The sequence below is a fragment of the Xenopus laevis genome, chromosome 4L (genome assembly GCF_017654675.1).
Source record: "Xenopus laevis strain J_2021 chromosome 4L, Xenopus_laevis_v10.1, whole genome shotgun sequence".
In the NCBI taxonomy this organism is placed as follows: Eukaryota; Metazoa; Chordata; class Amphibia; order Anura; family Pipidae; genus Xenopus; species Xenopus laevis.
Genome location: NC_054377.1, coordinates 126,290,606 through 126,312,195, shown reverse-complemented (window position 1 = coordinate 126,312,195; position 21,590 = coordinate 126,290,606). Strand labels below are relative to the sequence as shown.

At 43.6% G+C, this 21,590-nt stretch overlaps 2 protein-coding genes and 1 long non-coding RNA gene across 3 annotated transcripts; 2 read left to right on the top strand and 1 right to left on the bottom strand.

Annotated features, from left to right (window-relative positions):
- Positions 1-1,202: 1,202 nt before the first annotated feature.
- Positions 1,203-5,413, top strand: manf.L (mesencephalic astrocyte-derived neurotrophic factor L homeolog). The gene is made up of 4 exons (XM_018258976.2): positions 1,203-1,437; positions 3,238-3,365; positions 4,251-4,392; positions 4,532-5,413. Exons 1-4 carry the CDS (start codon positions 1,350-1,352, stop codon positions 4,714-4,716), a joined length of 543 nt encoding a protein of 180 aa, XP_018114465.1. The 5' UTR covers positions 1,203-1,349; the 3' UTR covers positions 4,717-5,413.
- Positions 5,414-5,567: 154 nt separating this feature from the next.
- Positions 5,568-8,641, bottom strand: LOC121403114. The gene is made up of 3 exons (XR_005967059.1): positions 8,278-8,641; positions 7,352-7,437; positions 5,568-5,714 (listed from the first exon to the last, which is right to left on the bottom strand). It is a non-coding gene; the product is annotated as an uncharacterized LOC121403114 (long non-coding RNA).
- A 2,625-nt stretch (positions 8,642-11,266) lies between these two features.
- Positions 11,267-16,183, top strand: rbm15b.L (RNA binding motif protein 15B L homeolog). Its single transcript, XM_018258975.2, has one exon. The coding sequence runs from the start codon at positions 11,410-11,412 to the stop codon at positions 13,651-13,653; it is 2,244 nt and encodes a 747-aa protein (XP_018114464.1). The 5' UTR covers positions 11,267-11,409; the 3' UTR covers positions 13,654-16,183.
- Positions 16,184-21,590: the final 5,407 nt, after the last annotated feature.

The following is a 21,590-nucleotide window of genomic DNA, read 5'->3' as shown; positions in this document are numbered from 1 at the left end:
AAGGGTATAAGTGGATATTCTTACATCCCAGGTGCATGACTTTACATTTATCAACATCTCATTTGCCATTTAGCTGCCCAGATTGCCAGTCATTGTCCCAACATTTTTCGTTCTATGATGATAGGTCGTTCAGTCGATTGGACAGGTTAGAAGATTTCTGTCGGCTAATGATAATATCTCTGCACGTATTGCCTAGCTGACGATATCAATGGGAGACTATGACCAGGTCCAGACTGGGATTCACAATAGGCCCTGGCATTCCAAGTACACAAAGGCCCAAGCAGCCCCCACCAGCCCAATAAATAGTGACTGTCTATGGCAACTTACAGAAGCTCCTCTGGCATTTGCCAGAACCCACAGATTGCCAGTCCGGGCCTGACTGTCACTACTATTTGTACAATTGCTGTCTGTCAATGAATGGCCAAAACATGGTCTGTTTGTTCTTTGTGCTACTTTATTTAATCTGAATGTCCTCTGACATAAGGATATATCTGCGAGTCTATGGGCAGATTGAGGCAAATTGGAGAGGCTTCAAATTGGGTTTTTTTTTACCTTCCTCTGGATCAACTGGCAGTTAGACAGGTTAAAATAGACTTAAAACATGGAACTTGATGAATGTGTGTCTTTTCCACCTAATTTACTATTTTACATAGCAGATAAAATATAATCCCTGTAGCACAGAATGGGATTCTACAGAAGAAATCTGTTATATAACCTGTGTTTTTTCTCCTTTTTCCTTTAAGGTTAGGGAAAGGGATACAATATCAGGGAGATGTGTTGCCTAGGCTACAGTAGTGCATTTTTATCACAGGCGACAAATCTCTATGTGTGCCATTGCCCTAAGAGACTATACTGCCCCTTTATTCTCTATACGAGATGAGCTGCAAAATATACAATTCTTTTAATCGGTAGCTTCTAGTTTGGTCCTGGTTTCCTGTGACGTACAGCCAAAATCAAGTCACTGGCAAACGCGTAAACCCCAGCCACGCATTCCAGTTTCAAAAATGTCTTCTTCTTTTGTGACATAACCTGGTGGCTTCCGCATTCTTAGCCCTTTTCGTCATTCAGTCGGATCCAATCAACACGCGACAACTAGTCTACGGGGCATCATTACTAGCCAATGAGAGAAAGGGACGTGTAACTGGCAGTATCCGGGCACCAATCAAAGTTCGCTGCGTGTAGGCTGTCATTTTGCGATAACCAATAGGAAGCAAACCGGGACTGGAAGGCGGTTGCTAGGAGCAGAGGGGTTGCAGTTGCCGGCTAGTCGGGCGAATAGAGAGGGGTAGATTGTGCCACGTGCCTATTTCCCGGCAGCGGATCTGTTACTCGAGTCTGAAAGAAAGAAGATGTTTCCTCTCGCCCTTCTTGCTGTGACCGGGATTCTGGCTCTACTGCCAGGCGATGCTGGAGCTCTGAAAGCAGGAGAATGCGAGGGTGAGAGAGATAGGGCCGGGCTCAAGATCCCTGGCAACTATAGACTGGCGCAGCTCAGGGGATAGGGCTCTGTAGTGTACGGGGAGGAATGACTGGGCTGTGTGCACTAGAGAGAGAGTGTTCCGCAGAGACTGTTGGGTAGGGTTGTCCAATGGGTAAGTAGAATGCGAAGCAGTGTAAAGGCTGTGGTGTGAGCAGATCTTCCCTTTAACTGGAGATACAAGTAGGAATAATTGAAGTTCCAGGAAAGCATTGGCTTAATCAATAGCTGCTTATGGCTGAAATGGGCAGCTGCTTGGAATAAGGGGGCGGGGGGCACTGTACAGACCCTTCTCACACTGGGGTCGCTGTACAGACCCTTCTCACACTGGGGTCGCTGTACAGACCCTTCTCACACTGGGGTCGCTGTACAGACCCTTCTCACACTGGGGTCGCTGTACAGACCCTTCTCACACTGCCATGCCCTCATGCTGCTAAACATTTGGCATATTTCATGGCTATTTCCAAATTCTATGAGAACAAAGATTACTGTATGTAAAAGAAAGAGACTAAGAGAATAGAGGTTGAGTGAGGAGAGAAAGAATAATAGTACTGAGTAGGGCCCTTGGTCTAAGATTAATTGGTGGGCCCCTAGTCAAAGGTTTTTAGGTGGGCCCCTGGTGTCCCAGTCCGACACTGCACACTGGGGTCGCTGTACAGACACTTCTCACACTGGGGTCGCTGTACAGACACTTCTCACACTGGGGTCGCTGTACAGACACTTCTCACACTGGGGTCGCTGTACAGGCGCTTCTCACACTGGGACACTTCTCACACTGGGGTCGCTGTACAGGCGCTTCTCACACTGGGGTCGCTGTACAGGTGCTTCTCACACTGGGGTGGGGCAGAGGGATAGAAACCCTGGCCTACATGTGCCAATTAGACAGATTTGTGCCATTTCTATTTTGGGGAGAAACAGGCAGGGAAAGGCCTGGGTCTGTGTCAGTATCTTTATCAGGAACAAAGAATATAACGTATAGTGGGAAAAGGGTGATGCTAAGACAAGGCAAGAGTAGGAGCTAGAGAAATGTCCCAGTATTGCAGGAGAGGGAATAACAGAGAGGCTTTGAGCTAGTAGCTAGGGTAGTGTACAGTATTGTGGCACTGTTAGTAAAGAGGTTTTGAGAATTAGGAAGGGGCACAGAGAGATGATTCTGATGCTCAATTAGAATATAGAATTTAGTTGTCAATGGAATGGCAGAGGCTGGAACTGGGCTGAAACTGTGGGGGGAAAATGGGCCTATATTGTGTGTATGACATGACGGACTGACGTTTCGGCTGTAACAACAGCCTTTCTCAAGGCAGAAAGAAAACTCTTCTATTGAAAGGCCTGTTCCTCAAGTAAAACTGGATTTCTGATTGGTAATGCTGAAAAATCCCATTGGTTGAAAATAACACTGGGCCATGTATTGCGTTTTCTCTCCTATTTGATCACTGATGCTGCAGACCGAGCACTAGGGGAAAAGAACACCCCAAGAAGAGATGAAACTAGGGGGTAACTACCACAAATATAGGAAACTGTACTGTACTGAAAACTGGGGAGCTGTGAGGTTAAGCTAACCAAGCAAGTTCAAGCTTAAAGCCCAAGTGCTTCTGGCTTCATTCATGTAAAATAATCACAAATTCACTTTATTCCATCTTTTTACTGCCTTGGGACTATGCAGAAGTGTAAGCAAATGGTCTAGGGTTCCTGTTGTTGCATCACCTGTATTCCCAAATGCACCATTTCTTCTCCCTACTTACCTTCTTCTCTCCTTCCAGTGTGCGTTTCATTCCTGAGCCGGTTTTACCAGTCCCTTAAAGAACGGCAAGTAGAGTTCAAGCCTGACGCTGTGGAGAAGGAACTGCTGAAGACCTGCAATGATGCCAGAGGAAAAGAGAACAGGCTGGTAAATATTTAGACTCTGGCTAGTTAACACTTGCGACCTAGAAGAGGGCACTACTGTATCATGAATGACTGTCACAGCTAAACATACTGGCTTGCTCTCACTTGAGAATATGCTAAAAATCTGCACTGTTAAGAGGAGCTTGAGCTTTGGCGTTGGGGACCCTTAGCTTCAAGGGCACCTGTCACCTGAATTTGTTTCCCCTATCAGAGGTGCGGGCCCCTGCCAGCACTAGGTTGACTCCATCGTGAGGGAGGGAACTCCCAGTGCAGACGGCCATATTGTATAGTGTGTAAAATCAGGGCATCTCCCGCTTGCTCATTATGCGCATGCATCTGATGTAGGTGCAGTGGACGTGCCTCATAAGCTTACATCACAATACGTCACAAGCATGCGCAAAATGAGTGAATTGTGGCACTCGTTCATTATGCGCATGCATATGCCCCAACATGGCTGTCCACACTGGGAGCTCCCTCTCGTTGGGGGGCTATTTTTTTTGTTCTAAACTATTGTTTCCCCAAACCATCGTGCAGGCTCCTTTAGCCCTCACCTCTGGAGGTGAAAACAATTTCAGGTGACACGAGCTTTTTAATGGAAGCTTATTCCGACTGCTTCCTTTGCAGGACAACATTTGTTTAGGGCCCCCCTTCCCCTTAACTCAAAACTAAAGATGCATGAAATCCCAGCCACCCTGTTATGGTGTTCCATGAATAAACATTATCTCCGCTGCTTCTGGCCACCCTAGAGGTCCACTAGCCAAGCTCAGGGGAAACTAATTTCTTGTTCTACTGTACAGTGCTGCTTACATAAATAACACTATTTGAGAAAAAAGAAATGTTTGGTTTCCCATTTTAAATTAACTCCAAAACGTGTATTTTTCTTACACAGTGTTACTATATTGGTGCCACCAGCGATGCCGCCACCAAAATCACAAACGAGGTGTCAAAACCACTAAGTCACCACATCCCCGCTGAGAAGATATGTGAGAAGCTAAAGAAGAAAGATGGACAGATCTGTGAGCTGAAGTATGGTGAGTGCATGGACACGACTGATTTTATTTTAATTGAAACAATATATTCTTTATAAAAAAGCTACATTGTCTGAGCTCTACATTGCATGAAGTATTATTGGTTTCTGATATGGTTTTTTATTCACTTTGCTTCCTGCAGATAAACAGATTGACCTGAGCACAGTGGACCTAAAAAAGCTCAAAGTGAAGGAACTGAAAAAGATTTTAGATGACTGGGGCGAGTCCTGCAAGGGCTGTGCTGAGAAATCGGACTTTATCCGCAAGATTAATGAACTGATGCCTAAATATGCTCCCAATGCAGCCAATGCACGGACAGACCTTTAAAGCACTATCCTGTGGATCTAGTGCAAGAACTGATCCTCTAAACTATAGACCCAGCCAGCAGACGTTCCTCTTATACGGTTATTCTTTTACTTTTTATGGAACGGATTTCTTTTCCCACTTTAGTTTTATTTTCCTTTTTTTGTAACAGCCTGAAGACTTCCAAACACCCTCCCTCCCTGTATTGCAGGACTATGAACCCTGCAGCCAGGAGGGATACTTTTGTTTAATACATTTGCTTGTAACTTATTGTTTTTTTCTCTGCGCTGTCGGACAGTTTTGCAGTATAGGGAATTTTTATTACCTCCAAGTTTCCTTGGGTTCTTGTCGAGTGGCCTTTTTTTCTATGAAAATAAAAGGATCCACTCTGCTTCTTGCTGTAGTGAAAAAAAAAATGGAATGAAGACACGAACTGCATAACGGTTACCCACTCTGCTTCATATCATGCACATGCAGCTGGATGAGCGAGAACGCAGTCAGGCGAAGGGGAGTGTCTTTTGTAGACATCCCATTGTGCCAAGCACACGGTTGGAAGCGTCACTGGCATAGAGCAGTATTTTAACCCAAGGGGAACCACTCAGAGTTATTTTGCTTTAGACACCGGCACTAAACCTCTATGGCACCCCCCAGCCACTGGAATGTTAAAAAAAAAAAAATGTTGCACCTGTCTTGCTCTTGGAATTAAATAGTTATGTTTCTACTTCTCTGACTTAAACCATATATTTTTATAGGAGGTTATGATGATGATGATGATGATGATGATGATGCTGCTGCAGTATTTACAATATTTTGTTTTGGGCATTAAATAGGTGCATCCACGTGTCCATTTGGGGAGAATATTTCACCTGGTGTCTTTTGTAGGGGGCAGATTAGAGCTATAAATATATGATATAAATAGCTACATATAATGCCTATACAATTATAGCCATCTTTATTTTACAACTAAAAATTAAATTCATACCATCTCCATGCTATACAGTGGCTCCTTCCACTCTGTCCATCTGTAAAGAATTACACAGAAGCATCAATAAACATAGGTTTAAATGTATAGGAGTAAGGGGTTCTTGGCACCAGTCACTAATACAAATGGACGTGTTTGTACAGCTGTTCTAGTTGCTTTGTTTAAAAGTTATTCCTTTCTAAACTTGATCAAAGGGTGATAACTGAGCTTGCCACAGGGAATTTGAATAGCCCTCTATTCACTTCTGTATGAGATTTTTAAGGGCATATATGTCTTGGAATATAAATACTGCTAGCTAGCCCTGTTTCCACCACTTGCTTCATCAGAGTGCCCAGTTCACCAGTGAAGGGAGTGATCAGAATGCTATACATGATTAACAATTCATTATTTTGGAAGAGACCTGACCTGGCTAAACCACACAATCTTGTCTTTCGAGGAGAATCTTAGTAAACCCTTGGTCTAAATTGTTGTTAAAGGGAAAGTATTATTAAATAAGTTTGTACAGTTTAGCGAATATGTTACAATCACTGTGTGAAAGCTAGATGTAGATTCTGGAAGCCAGTGCTTCCTAGTAGTGGGGGGAGTTAATGGAGGTGGGGAAAAGTAGCTATCCTTGGCTGTTCAGCACAGATGTATAACCCGAGGCCCTTCAGGTGTTGTAGCAGTAGAGCTGCTTTTAATATGCCAGAACACAGTAATTTCTAAAACAGCATTACAAGAGACTTGAACGCTTCTTACTGACCTAGCCTCAGGGCAGGGAGCGGCAAGTGAAGAAATTCCAGGTGTAGCAGAACCAAGAATTCTTTTATTACAGTTTGAGTTGGTGCATAGGTTTTTACCAGTGTAAAATGTAACCTTTCTTGCACTTTATACAGCAGGTATGTGAGGTTAAGCAGTGCTCTGGCACACAAACCTGAGTTGAAATCTTTAGACTTAAATACTTAGCTGGGAACATAATTTGCCAAGTCCTTTACCATTTGGCTTTATGGAGACATGTTATGTACAGTTTGCTCAGAAGCAGGGAGCTACAGTATTACATAATACCCATATTTCTGTCTTTAATCCCGCTACCCTTGTTTTCTGATCAGGCTTACACCCAGACAGCAATAATGAGGACAAACGTGGTTTAACTAAAAGATGCTGATTAACTAATAAGTAGCCAAGTAAAGGTGACCAAACACAATCAATATCCATTTGATCTGAGGGTCAAACAATCCAATCAACCCAATCTCATCCAGCTCATGGGCTTCTCAGGAAACCACTATTGATGCCATTTATTCAGTGCTGATAGTCCGCTTCACAAGTAACTGGTGTGCTACAGTGTTACTTCAATTATTTGCCCCTTTTGCAGTTTTTTTTTTTACATTCAGTATTATGAATATGATTGCACATCTCTTCATATAGAGAAAAATGGTAAAGGGCAAATATTTTATTACATCAATGTTTACAGGCTGGGGTGTGTTCCCTAGGGACTGGCAGACTTATTGGAGTAGGATTGTCATGCAAATCTTTTACTCTATCCACTGGCCGCTATCATAGAAACAAAATAGGGACTTGGCCTGTTGGGAAAACAAAGTTTTACCTGGCTAATTTGACTATAAACTATATGCTGATAATTTCTCATATGCTAGTATACAGTAACTGGTGCTGAAAGGTAAATTATGGAGCAGTTCTTACCAATTAGCTGGGACAAGCTGTCTGCTCCATTGTATCCAGCAGATGGCACTGAGTATCACATCCTACATGGTATTTGCGTCTAGCGTCTGTATTGGAGGAGAACGTCAGCATTATTGGTTGCTCAAGATTCTGATTTTCATATTTACATTCGGAAATTTGTATTACAGTGGCCCTTTAATCAGTATCTTATGCCCCTGCATCACCATAGTGTATTAGATATGACCAATTTCAAGCTAAAAGGAGACCTGTACCTATTGCAGATGTGAGCAACCTGCAGCCTTCCAGGACTACAACTCCCGACACTCCACAAACAACTATATTACAGTAGAAGGGGAAACGCCTGACCAGTGTTGATCAGCATTTATCAAGTCCAGCAGCTTCATATTTTTTTATTATCAAAAAGCTTCGAAGCCTTTCTAGAACCACTCATATATATGTGCCGGTACAGCTTTATAAAAGATAGAACTGTTCTTCTTCAATATCCAGCTGAATCCCTGCTGTTATGGCAAGCAAAATAAATAGAGACAAGTTTGGAAGGCTATTGGGATGCTCTGCTCTTTAGTGTTGGCCTCTTATATCAATAAAAAAAATGATACACTGTACTGTGCATTGTTGGCCCTGTTGGGGTCAGTGTAGGTGGGGCAAGCTGGATAGACCACTGCTTGCTCCCTGCCTCAGGCTTGAATTACAGGCCACATACTCAAGTACAATTTTGAGACCTGTACTAAATCTGCAATGGTTATTTGGTGTAGAGAACTTTGTTATGGAAAAATCCACCAGAGATATTATGGAATATTTACAATGTATTTCCAGTGGCTCTAGCCATTGTGCCATTGGCCATACTGGAGCTAAATTTACAATTTTATATTATGTGTAGCATTTAATCCCCTTCCCTGTTCCTTCTGGTGTCCAGTTGTTAGACTAACCTTGTATCTTGCCCCAGCCTGTATTGCTACCAGCCTTGCTTATCCTGTTTGCACCAGAATAGAGAGTACCAGTCTTGCCTGTTCTGTCTGTTCCTCAGTACCTGCTTCCACCATACTAAACCGGTTTCTGGATTGGGGGAAACCATGCAAGGCCTGAAAGCAACAGATTAATTGCAGAAAAATTGAAGGAGACATTTTGTGTAAAAAATAAGAATGTACCAGTGCAATACACTGATTTAGATATAGAAGAATTTTGCTTAAAAATTTAGTGCTTCAAGCTGAATATTTCTGCAAAACCCCTAATAATCCCTCCTTTCCACTTCCTGCTCCCTGTATTCCCAGGCTGTACAGGGGAGCTGGTAGCTCTCAGCTCACTGCACTGTAGGACAGGAACCAATCAGCAGCTAGAAGGACCTGATAGGGAACTGAAGCCTGTCTGTGCTTGTGTGACTGCAGGGCTGTGATTGGCTGTCCCCTTCCTACTGTGCTTCTGGCAGGGACTGGTAGGACACGCCCAGCCCTCATTTGAAACACAGACGGGGACCAGAGAACATCTATAGGGAGCTCCAATAAAGAGGCAATTTTTATAGATAATATTAATATATATTACTTATAATTGCCTACAAAATTAGGGTTTTTTTTTTCATTTATCCTATATGTCTCCTTCAAAGAAGCTCTTGAGACTTGCAAACCTGCTTTTGTGAACACTGAGCACTGAAAGTGATAAACAGTCCTGAGTTGCACTGGGCTTGTGCTTCCAAGAACCTTTAATTCCTCCTACTGTTCCATCCCCTGCTCCATCTCAGGAGCAAATGCAAGGCAGGGGTTATGTGTCTCAGTGATTACTTGTATTGTGACAATATTGACCACTGAATCGGGCAAAACCTCAGGACTTGGATACCTTTTAGGAGACATATCTGGACAGTGTCAATGGGCCATACATTGACTTTTGCTACCAGTACACATTGAGTAAACCTACAGAGTTAGCCTTCCCTGATTCTGCAGCTAAGGGCAACTTTATGGATGTCAACTTTACACTTTATTCTGCTCAGCCCATTGCCTGCACAGGGTACAGCTGGCATTGCATAACAAAAAGATTCTCTTTCCTGATCAGCCAAAGTCCATCTGCACCAAAATATTGGGACTGCTCTGGGTTTGCCTCCACAATCGCAGCATTAGCAGCAGCTGGACCCACCAATCACATGAACTGGTGCCAGTAGCCCACTTTTGTCACCTGAACCCACTTGACCCACCAGTCTTTCAGTTTTGGACACACACTGGCTTGCATCACTAATGTGCATGGTAATTATGGATTTATAGGGGAGAATAAAAAGGATTTAGGGAGCTTTTGTTTCACCAAAAAGAGACCAACTGATATATTGATATATAATAGAAGTTATTCGATGTAAAGTCTTCTGGTGGTGGTTTACCCATACAAAAATGTCACTTTCCTGCTTATTGATAAAAATGGTAAATGGTTCTTCAGGGTAAATATGGCAAGTTCTGTTTCGTGTTCAGCCGCGACCAAGGGTGATGTCCGCTACAGTGTTCACCTATTCTGTGTATGTCCTTGCCCTGTTTAATAATTAACCTGTTCTCTGAAATCCTCACCTTGGCTGACTTTCTTTGCTCCCTGTCCTTACCTGTTCCTGTCCAATTACAATCACATATTAAACCACATTATAGATTATGCTGCCGAGATACCCTGGGAATCCTCAGAATAAAAGGTTTTGCCTCCTAGCCCTCAATCAATCAAGGTCATTAGATACTTTAGGTGGGTTTAAATCACTTTCCAGACTTCATCGAGTACTTCTTCCATATAGTCACCTTTATTATGGCTTCTAATAGGAAACTGACTGTGATGTTACTCTGGATTTCAGAAGCTCAAGCTGCATTTTCTCAAGAAGTCTTTAGTGCAAATCCATGCTGATCCTTCTTTGCTTTTTGACTTGGCTTTTGACACTTGTATTGCCTTATTTATTAATAAAATAACTAGAATAAATCGGATCGGGGGAAAAAATTATAAAATCGAGCGAAAACCTGAATTGTATGATTTTTTTTTACTTTCTTCCTGAACTGCTCAATTATTTTAGGTTAAAAAATATCAGCTTATCGGGCTAAACCCAGCGCAAACCACGATAACTTCCAAATGGGATAAGGGCATCTCCCTTTGACTTATACATCACCTCAACAGGTCGGATTTATAGATTCTGGCTTTTTCCATCCTCGGGGTATAATAAATCTCGAAACAATTCAAGTTTTTCCCCCCAAAAAGATGACCATATAAATTTGTGGTTTAGTAAATAACCCCCTAAAGGTTGGAGTAGGGACCGGTATTTTACTGAGAAAAGAATTGAATGCCAATTCGAAACTATCCAGGCAGGAAATGATTCCATTGCTTTAGTCCTGAAGGGAAGTTCACCTGCAGACAATCTTTTTCTGTGTTATACAGATGGGACTGGTATAAACAGTTTTTCGGTTGTTCTTCATTATCTATTTTCTATGCTTGTTTTCATTATTAAAGGTGAGGTTCACCTTTAAGTTACTAAAATGGCCAATTCTAAGCAACTTTTCAATTGGTCTTCATTATTTATTTTTTATAGTTTTTGAGTTATTTGCCTTTTTCTTGTGACTCTTTCCAGCTTTCAAATGGGGAGTCACTGGTCCCATCTAAAAAAACAAATGCTCTGTAACTGTACAAATGTATTGTTATTCTATTCAGGTCCTCTCCAGTCTCTTATTTAAACCAGTGCATAGTTGCTACGTTAATTTGAACCCTAGCAACCAGAATGCTGAAACATCCCAAACAAACTCTCTTGCTAACAGAGATGCTCTTTCTCGCCCAACCCTGACACAACCACTGACCGGCCATTGTTACGTTGTAACGTTTTCACGTTTTTGCCAAGAAGCGACAGACGTCGCCGTGACAGAACTGACAGCGGCTTCCCGACACTCCCGGCGGCTCACGTGACCCCCAGGAGACACACCCATGCTTTCGTCACGTCTCCAGGCGCCTCCTGATGACATCAGTTCTCCCTCCCCACTCATTGTGGAAGATGGCGGCTGCACAGTAAGCGCGCCTCCCCCGCGTGCGGTGACCGAGCAGCGAGCGCTCTGCAGCGGGAAGTGAGCATGAAGCGACAAGGCGAACGTGGGGAGCAAAGCCCCGGCCGTGCAAAGAGAGCCAGAGAAAGGCGGGAGGAGGCCGGCGGGGCTCACCATAAAAGTTCGGGAAGGCGGGAGAGGCCTAACCAGGCCGGGGCCTCTTCGTCTTCTTCCTCCTCCCGCCGTCCAAGGGATCCACCGCCCCGGCCCCTTCTCCTGACGGCTCCAGCCGAGGCTCCGGGCTTAGAGTACAAGACTCTGCTGATCAGTAACCTGGGCTCTGCGCTGCCCGACCCTCTGTTGGAGGATTGGCTCTTCCGACACTTCCAGCGCTTCGGAGAGATCAGTGTGAAGCTGTCACACACCCCGGAGCTCGGCCGAGTGGCCTACATCAACTTCCGCCGACCGGCAGAGGCTCGTCAGGCCAGACACGCCAAAGTCCGCCCGGTACTCTATGATCGGCAGCTGCGTGTGGAGCCGGTATTCACTCAGCAACCCGCCCGCCGGCCCGAGCCTTCCCCGCTGTCCCTCACCTCTCTGCCCAGCTACCCCCGATCCACCTCCCCCCGGCACCTGCTCCTGCCCTCCTCCCTCACCTCCACCGCGGCCTCTGGGGACGGTTATTATCCGCTGTACGAGGAGAGGGCCCGAGGGGCCACATACGGCATGAGCAGCACCAGCACCGCCGAAGATGAGCAACTGGCCCCGGAGGATGATCACAGAGCCACCCGCAACCTCTTCATTGGCAACTTAGACCACATGGTGACCGAGGTGGATTTAAGGAGGGCATTTGATAAATATGGCCCCATAGAGGAGGTGGTGATCAAGCGCCCAGGAAGGGGCCAAGGGGCAGCCTACGCTTTCCTCAGGTTCCAAAACCTGGACATGGCCCACAGGGCAAAACTGGCAATGAGTGGGCGCTTGTTGGGGCGTAACGCAATGAAAATTGGCTATGGGAAACCCAACCCAAGCACACGACTGTGGGTGGGGGGGCTGGGCCCCAGCACCTCTCTTGCAGCTCTCGCTCGAGAGTTTGACCGCTTTGGGAGTATCCGTACTGTGGATTATGTGAAAGGAGACAGTTTTGCTTATATCCAGTATGAAAGCTTAGACGCCGCCCAGGCTGCTTGTACACAGATGAGGGGCTTTGCACTGGGAGACCGCAGGCTACGGGTTGACTTTGCCACAGTGTCACCGGACGAGGCTGCTGCGGCTGCATCACGTTATACTCCTCTCCAGACAACTCCATACCCTCTGCCTCTACCCTACGAGTTGTTGCAATCTGAAGCCTACAGCAGGCATCGCACCGCTCTGGACCCAGATCTCCGAGTGCGAGACAGGACCCCTCCGCATCTTCTATACTCTGATCGTGAGAGACCGTTTGTGGAAGCTGGTTGGGTAAATTCAGAACGGCGAAGCTCCGGCCAAGGAGCCCGGAGCAGGAGTGGGGACCGTGGGGGTGGAGGAGGTGGGGGTGGCGGTTCCAAGACAAGGGAGGAAAGGCGGCGACGCCGCAGCTTGTCGGGTGACAGGGTTCGGAGTAGAGCCGAGAGGAGCCCAGAACGTCAAAGGAGAGAACCTCTGGAGAGAGACCCTGGTACTCCTCCATCCCCACAACACAATCATAGACCTTCATCCCAGGACAAGCCCCGGCCCCCAACTCCTGACCCCCCCCAGCCTCGCAGGAATCACCATCCTAGACCTCCCGAGCCACCTGCTGAAAGACAATCCCCCGGCGCAGAGAAGGGACGGACGCTGCCACCTGTGTGGTGTGGGCATTTGGTACTAAAGAACAGCTGTTTTCCAACCAACCTTCATTTCTTAGAGGGTGACCATGATGTGCCAGGTGCCCTTCTCAAGGACCGTTCTTCTACAAGTGCAGGCAACCTGGCACAACTTAAGATTGCCCAACGACTCCGGCTTGACCAGCCTAAGCTTGAGGAGGTCACCCGAAAAGTGAGACAGGGCACTGCCGGAGGCTATGCTGTACTTCTTGCCACACAGGCCCCACAGAATGAGGGGGCAATACCTGGGGAACCTGGCTTACAGCGCCGCCTGCTCAGGAACCTGGTCTCCTACCTAAAACAGAAACAGGCGGCGGGCGTTATCAGCCTCCCAGTGGGAGGGAGCAACAAGGGCAGGGACCCAAGCGGCATGTTGTATGCATTCCCTCCATGTGACTTCCATCAGCTGTACCAGAAAAGTGCTCAGCGCGTTGTCAGCAAGCTAGAAGAGAACATGATTATTGTGTTGGTGAAAGACAGCGCCTGATCCAGACTTCACTGTGCCCTGTTAGACTGTCCTGTGCCTACACTCTCCTCTCTCTCTTATAGTTTTCAGAATTGATGGGGGCGGGCAACCAAAAAATCTGGGGGTTCAAGTTAGGACTAAACTGAGTGGAATAAATCATGTATCACTTTAGTTTGTCTAAAAGGTTCTGCTACATAATTTACAATGTGTTCCCTAACCCTGTTAGCTGTCGGGGTGTTCCAGTGCACAGCAATGACTATTGTCACAGGTATATAAGGCGATAAAGTAATAAATCATGGGAAGGTACCACCACCCTGCTCACTGTAGTCTCTTCCACTTAGGGCCCCTTTTATAGTCAAATTCCAACAGCAAACTCGCTGCTGGACAGATCAACTTTCCTTTTGTGTGTGTGTGTTTATTTTTTAAAATCCCGTCTAGTGAATTCTGCTCCCTAGCTCAGCATCAAGCACCTTAGAAATGCTGTGTGCGTGTGTTTTTGGCTAGTTCATAGAGTTTGTCACATTGGGGATACTAGTTCTGTTTTTAGGTTTGTGTCCTGGAGACCTCGGTAGTCAAGAGGATCCCAAGAGTGCCTTATGTACACGTGACACTAGTATTTAGTGTGTGTGTGAGATGCGGGGGGAGCAGAGCTCTTAGCAGAACCCATGAGCCTGATTAGTGTGATAAAACTACCTGTTTATAATCACAAGCAGCCTCCTAGGATCAAACCCAGCTCATTATTTCTGCCTAATGATGCTCGTTATGTGTGTGTGTTCCGAAGAGGGACTTGGGTTATTACCACTACCTGAAAGACTAGTAGGTTACATTATATGTTACGACTGAGTATCTGTGTGCACTGCATCTTCATTACTAGTCCAGGAACCTACAGGGAGTTAAATCTATCACTGCCCAGAGCCAACATAACACTGTTCTTATGTTTGTTTACATGTATGCTAGCATATGTGCGTGCACTATACATATATTAAATGTGTGTATTATTGTGTACACGGATATGCCTATGTAAATGGGTAAACAGTCTCTGTATGTAATAGCACATCTCTGGGTTTTGTGTATGTATCTTGCACGCACGTACTCGTGTATATATTTCTAAACCGTATACATGTGACCAAACAAGGCTTTCCTCACAGTGTTGAAGGACGGCACTCAAGTTAAAAATCAAAGCATATTCTGCTATATATGGGGTTAGAAATACCGACATGTTTTAAAGCTCCACAAAGGGGATATATAAATAAATATATATAACTATACATACAAATTTCTGTTGTAGAAATACATGCATCAACAGGCAAGATAAACGCAGCTCAGAGATATTTAACAGAGGGCATCCCAAGGGTTTCACCATAGACATTCCCATGGCATGTAGCTTGGGGATATACGTGTTGTACTATGCAAAGATAGAATAAATAGTAGAGGGAGAAATCCCTTGGATCCAATCTTACAACCATGCCCTGATATCCAGCCTATGCCCTGTGGGTCTTTTCGGTCAGCTGTCGTTAAGGGGCTTTTTGATGCATGTATTCTAACTTATTATCTCTCTAAAATGTTGCCTTTAATATATTTTTGTTGCTTTGTGTACATTGTTGGCAAAGCTGATGGCACAATACAGTTTCTATGGTTTGTACATTACAAAAGGAGCATTGCTTTATACATTATGTTTTGATATTTAATTTGAGTGTATTTCCCCCCTCTCAATATTCTGTTGCTAGGCGACTCCTACTAGTTTTGTACATCTCTCTAAGCAGCCACACACTGATAGATCTGTTTGTTTGGTGACTTTGCCCAATGATTGGATCTTTGCTCAGTTTGACCATCTTTGTTTTTGGCCGGATAGGCTGGTCCAATTGCTTGGCCAACAATATAATCTTTATAACGGCCTATGCACACTTGTCAGACGAGTATTGTATCGTTCCTAGCCCGACTGGATTATGAATTCTACCCAGTAGATCTGTTGCTGCTTTTCAGGCACTTATTGATTGGGCAGCCAGTCGCTAGGCCCCATCCACAGGCCAATAAGCAGCTGACTGTGTCTTGAGGGGCAGAATCTATAGCCAATACAATCCCTGTGTATGGTCAACCTAACCTCTCACGTCCATAGAATACATCACAGGCTTTCAGTTTCACTTTCCATTAGCACCAATCCCATCTCATTCTGTTCCCTGATTCCAGCTGGTTATTGGTCAGGAGCTGAGCATCTCTTGTGACATGTCATTGTTTTATCCCAAATGGTTCTGTGCTGCTGAATGGGTATAGCTGATCCGTTCCCACTAGATGCATTTGTATTCCGTCACAACCCAAGCTCCTAGTATGTCATTTCATTTGTTTGACTCTTAACATGTTTGTTTTGGTGAATTTCCCAACCCCTTTCTCCTGTTAGAGGCTGCAGCCCTTTATTCCCCCCCTTCAACCGACAGAAAGAATATGCATTTGCTTTTAGTGGCTTTTTATGTTTCTAGGGAGCCAGAGTGTCCAGAGGCCAATATGTTGCGAATGTAGAGAGAGAAATTTAATAAATAACACTGAATTTTCAAGACCATGTGTAAAAGACTGAAAGTGTTTCAGATGCAACATAAAGCACAGCACAAGCCCCAATATATAGTGAATAAAGTACCACCTCTTGTAAAATATAAGGATATTATAAGTTACCCAGGAGTTTCATGACCATATAAAAACACGAGGCCGAAGGCCGAGTGTTTTTATACAGGTCATGGAACTCCGATAAAATATGGAACTCATAAAATATGGAACTCATATTTTACAACTGGGGGTACTTTATTTATTATAATACACACGGAACTCACCGTTTATAAGGATATAATTTACAGGATATTCATGGCTTTTGTGTTTTATAGACACACCCCAAAACTATTCTGTTGCAACTATTTACTGCCACTGACCCCAAACCAACTCCTCTCCCTGCTCATTGGCCTTTTAAAGGAACAGTAACACAAAAATGACAGTGATTTTAAGTAATGAAAATATAATGTATGCTTGTCCTGCATAATCTGTTTGCTTCAGAAACACTACTATAATTTTTATAAATAAGCTGCTGTGTAGCAATGGGGGCAGCCATTCAATGGAGAAAAGGCTAAGGTTACACAGCAGATAAGCTCTGTATAACATAATGGTGTTATCTGTTATCCACTATTTAACCTGTGCCATATAGACTTTTTTTCAATTTCTGCTATTGCTACACAGCAGCTTGTTTATATGAACTATAGTAGTGTTTCTGAAGCAAACTGATTATGCAGGGCAAGCATACATGATATTTTCATTACTTTAAAGTAGGGATGCACCGAATACCGGTTTTGGTTCGGGATTCGGCCTTTTTTAGCAGGATTTGGATTTGGCCGAATCCTTCTGCCTGGCCGAACCAAATCCTAATTTGCAAATTTGGGTCGGGGAGGGGAATCCCGTGACTTTTTGTCACAAAACAAGGAAGTAAAAAATGTTTCCCCTTCCCACCCCTAATTTGCATATGCTGCGGTATTCAGCCGATTCTTTTGCGAAGGATTCGGAGGTTCGGGTGAATCCAAAATAGTGGATTCGGTGTATCCCCAAATTTAAAGCACTTTCATATCTCAAAAGGAGGCCAGGAACAGCACCCTGGTCTACTGAATGAAAGGTCATTGTAAAACTATATATATTTGTCATATATACAATAATTGTTCTATATAAGGCGTCTGAGAAGAGACTATCCTCAAGGGGAAACTATTGCATCTATTCTTGTATGGCTTCCCATGCAGCAGAAAAAAAAAGCTGTCACTGGCCTCCTAGTGCAACGCTGTTATCAGCCACATTCCCAGCAGATCGGTTATCTTGCTAAGCACAACACACCAATACAGAAAACAATATCACATTTCTTGTCTGTGTTTATGTATGAATCACACTGCAGAAATGGCTGCACATGTCCAAGGGTGTCAGGATTTGGGGTTCCTGGTTTTCAGGCAAATCGAAGTTGTGTGTATTTAATGTGGGTTTGTACTCAGCCATAAGGGAAGGGAATAATGGTCAACAGCCTGTACACCATTATGGCTGCTTCACACATAGGGATGCTGTGATTTATTACTCTCCTTTTAAAGCAGTTGTTCACCTTTATATTAACTTTTAGTATGATGTAGAGGGTGATATTGTGAGACAATTATTTGCCATTGTTTTCCCTTTTTTATTTGTTTTTTTTTATTTAGCTTTTTATTTATCGGCTCTCTACTTTCAGCAGTCTGGTTGCTAGGGTCAAATTACCCTAGCAACCATGCACTGATTTGAATATGAGACTGGAATATGAATAGGAGAGGCCTGAATAGAAAGATCATGAATAAAAAGTAGCAATAACAATAATTTTGTAGCCTTACAGAGCTTTTGTTTTTTGAGGTGGGGTCAGTACCCCCATTTGAAAGTTGGAAAGAGAAGAAAAAGGCAGATAATTTAAAAATAATAAAAATAAAAGTTGCTTAGAAATGGGCATTCTATAACATACTAAAAGTTAATTTAAAGGTGAACCACCCCTTTAACTAGATAAGTTATCCAAGGTATAAGTTACACTCCGTGTGACACTTACACAAGGTATAATCTACAGAACGACTGTGTTTTGTGTTTCTTAGTCGGTTGTTTTATAAAACACTTGAATTTAATGACAGCAATTCAATTCCTAGCTGTGTAAAACTCTCAGAATTGCCCCATTAGTTCCTTGGCACCTGCAGCCATTCCCACAGGAAGGGACGGGGCAATTCTGAGCCTTTAGACACCGAGCTACAAATGTCGGGAATCACCCCATGTGCCTTTACCTCTAATCAGTGTTATAAACTTCACTAAACCAGTCTGACCCGTGTGAGTCCAAGGGGTGTGTTTATAAGGGTCGGCACTTTAACACTGAGTTATGTCATATACAACCCTGTGTAATGATTATATGGCACTATGCATACCTCCCAACATTTTGGAAGTAAAAAGAGGGACAAAAAATTTTTTCCCGCACCCCTTTCGGTGGCCACACCCCCTAATTACCATGTTTGTTTTACAAAATTTGCCAGGTTATGAAAGTTTGAAAATATTTCTCCTTATCTAAACTGTGTTTTTGTGTCTCAAAATTGTTACAAAGTATCTTATTTGCACCTGTTAGCTGTTCTGGGCTCTCTGCTAAAAGCCAATTAAGTTAGAAAGTTTGTTTCTTTTTCTGGTTGTTCAGTGCAGAGAAAAGAGGGACTTTCCAGTACAAATGATGGACTGCGGGTTGAGCTGTCAAGAGGGACTGTCCCTCCGAAAAAGGGACAGTTGGGAGGTATGCACTATGTGGCCAGTGTTACTTCTCCTGTACAACAGCTCTTCTCTCTGTGACTATATGCCACTATATTCTGGGTTTTACAGGTTTTTCTTTTCATATATGACTTGTCTCCAAATGGTAAACTACAGAGACTACAACTCCCAGCAGTGTAAAAAATAAAAACTGGGTAAATAGGCTGTGCAAAATAAAAAATGTATCTAATATAGTTAGTTAGCCAAAAATGTAATGTATAAAGGCTGGAGTGACTGGATGTCTAATAAAACAGCCAGAACACTACTTCCTGCTTTTCAGCTCTATAACTCTGAGTTAGTCAGCGACTATAAGGGGGGCCACATGGGACATAATTGTACAGTGAGTTTGTATTTGATCCTCTGCATTCAGCTCAGATTCAAAAGCAACAGTTATGACCCATGTGACCCCCCCTCAAGTCACTGATGGTTACTGCCTAGTAACCAATCAGTGGAAACCAAACAGTACACATTTTTTAATTAAAGTACATTGGAGATAGGTTTCTTTTTCATTAAAGAAAGTAAAAATGGGATTTTATTTTTTTGCCTTTACATGCCCTTTAATGATCAGCCAGTAAAGGAAAATCATTCCAAGAAATATCCCAAAATACAGGTATAGTATCTGTTATGCAGAATGCTCCGAATTATGGCAAGGTCATCTCCCATAGATTCTATTTTATTCAAATTTTTAAAAATTATTTCCTTTTTCTCTGTAATAATAAAACAGTATCTTGTACTTGATCCCAACTAAGATATAATTAATCCTTATTGGAAGCAAACCCAGCCTATTGGGTTTATTTAATGTTTACATGATTTTCTAGTAGACTTAAAGGGGACCCGTCACCCAAAAAATGGAAATTGGTTTTCATGTTTAATTTGAAAAGGTATACAGCTTTTTGTGTCTGGGTGACAGGTCCACTTCAAAGTATGAAGATCCAAATTACGGAAAGATCTGTTGTCCAAAAAAGCCCAGGTCCCATACCTGTATAAAATATGGCATTTCTAGCCATATTCATATACTAACTTAAATGTAAAGTACCCCGTTAAAAAACATGTAGGCCATGCTTGAACTAAAATGACGGCAGAATGTTTTAATAATCAGGCTTACAGAATGGCTGTATAAGACTGAATGTACAGCAGCTCTGCCCAAGCTGAGAACTCCAATTTGTTTAGGGCCCCCAAGTGATTACAATCGCACACATGAGACCCAAGACCAGTGCTCCTGTTAACTGAAAACTGCACCTGGCCAGGGTTACTACTGCAGGAGCCCCACATCTCCAACGTCTGTCTCCAGTAGAGAAGAACAGAACTTTAAATGAGAAAGGTGACTTGGCCCAGGGCCATACAGGGATCCTCAAGGAGGAAAACATGGCGGAGTGGCACATGGGACCGGGTTTTGAGATGAAATATAATCACTGGGGGAGGTGGTCCTTACAGTCAGTGCCCTAACCCAGGCGATTATACCTTTAAAGGAGAACTAAAGCCTAAAAATAAATATGGCTAAAATGCCTCATCGTGCATAAGGAACTTATTGCACCAGCCTAAAGTTTCAGCTTGTCAATAGCAGCAATGATCCAGGACTTCACACTTGTCACAGGGGGTCACCATCTTGGAAAGTGTCTGTGACACTCACATGCTCAGTGCGCTCTGAGCAGCTGTTGAGAAGCTAAGTTTAGGGGTCGTCAATAATTATCAAGCAGAACATGGTTTGTCTGTAATACAAACTAATGCTCCAAGGCTGATGATTAAATTTTGATGCTAGTTGCACTGGTTTCTGTGCTGCCATGTAGTAATTATCTGTATTATATTACTAATCAGCCTTATATTGTGACATTTCTATTCTATGTGTACTGTATATTGTGAGTGGGTCCCTAAGCTCAGTAAGTGACAGCAGCACAGAGCATGTGCAGTGAATCAGCAGAAAAAAGATAGGGAGCTACTGGGGCATCTTTGGAGACAGATCTTTACTGATAAAGGGCTCTGGATGTCTTGGGCTGGTACAAAACAATGTACAACATTTCTAGCTACTTCTTTAGTAAAGCTTTAGTTCTCCTTTAAGTGTAAGTAATTGAAGATCTGTTCATTTAGCCGCCAACAAATAGGGCGAAATTGGAGGGTTATCTGATTGGCTCCCAGGCAAACGGTTGGATCACATTTTAATTATTGGCAGAGAAATGCATCAGCCACCAAAGTGGTCCTTCCCGATAGATATCTACCCAATTTCAGACTGGGCCCAATGCTCTGGCCAGTACACTGCTGACTGGGCCGCCATTATCTGCCTGTATTTGGCCACCTTTCCAAGCCTGATAAGAGACGGATTAGTCGCCACTGCAGAGACTTTCCATTTATCACATGGCCCCAGTAGCCGTTACTAAAACAAACTACTTTGTAGGATCCATTTTGCTCACAAGATGTTCTGTGCTATTCAAAGCATCACCCAAGGCATTTTGTGCTGGACATTAGTCCGGTTTATTTCTGGATGTTAGAAAAAATACAAATGATGGCAGGGTTTTGGCAGTAAGAGCAATGAGTTGTTTGCATACGTGTACAAGTATCAGCGCCCAATGCAAATCAGCAGGGAATTCGTTTAACCCCGGGATGGAAGAATTTTATATTACCCATCTTTCTATTCAAGCCCTCTTATATTCATATTC

Coding starts and splice junctions, on each gene's coding strand:
- rbm15b.L (XM_018258975.2), top strand. CDS start 11,410: ATGAAGCGACAAGGCGAACGTGGGGAGCAAAGCCCCGGCCGTGCAAAG.
- manf.L (XM_018258976.2), top strand. CDS start 1,350: ATGTTTCCTCTCGCCCTTCTTGCTGTGACCGGGATTCTGGCTCTACTG. Junction 1,438..3,237: donor GAAAGCAGGAGAATGCGAGG/GTGAGAGAGATA, acceptor CTCTCCTTCCAG/TGTGCGTTTCATTCCTGAGC. Junction 3,366..4,250: donor GAGGAAAAGAGAACAGGCTG/GTAAATATTTAG, acceptor TTTCTTACACAG/TGTTACTATATTGGTGCCAC.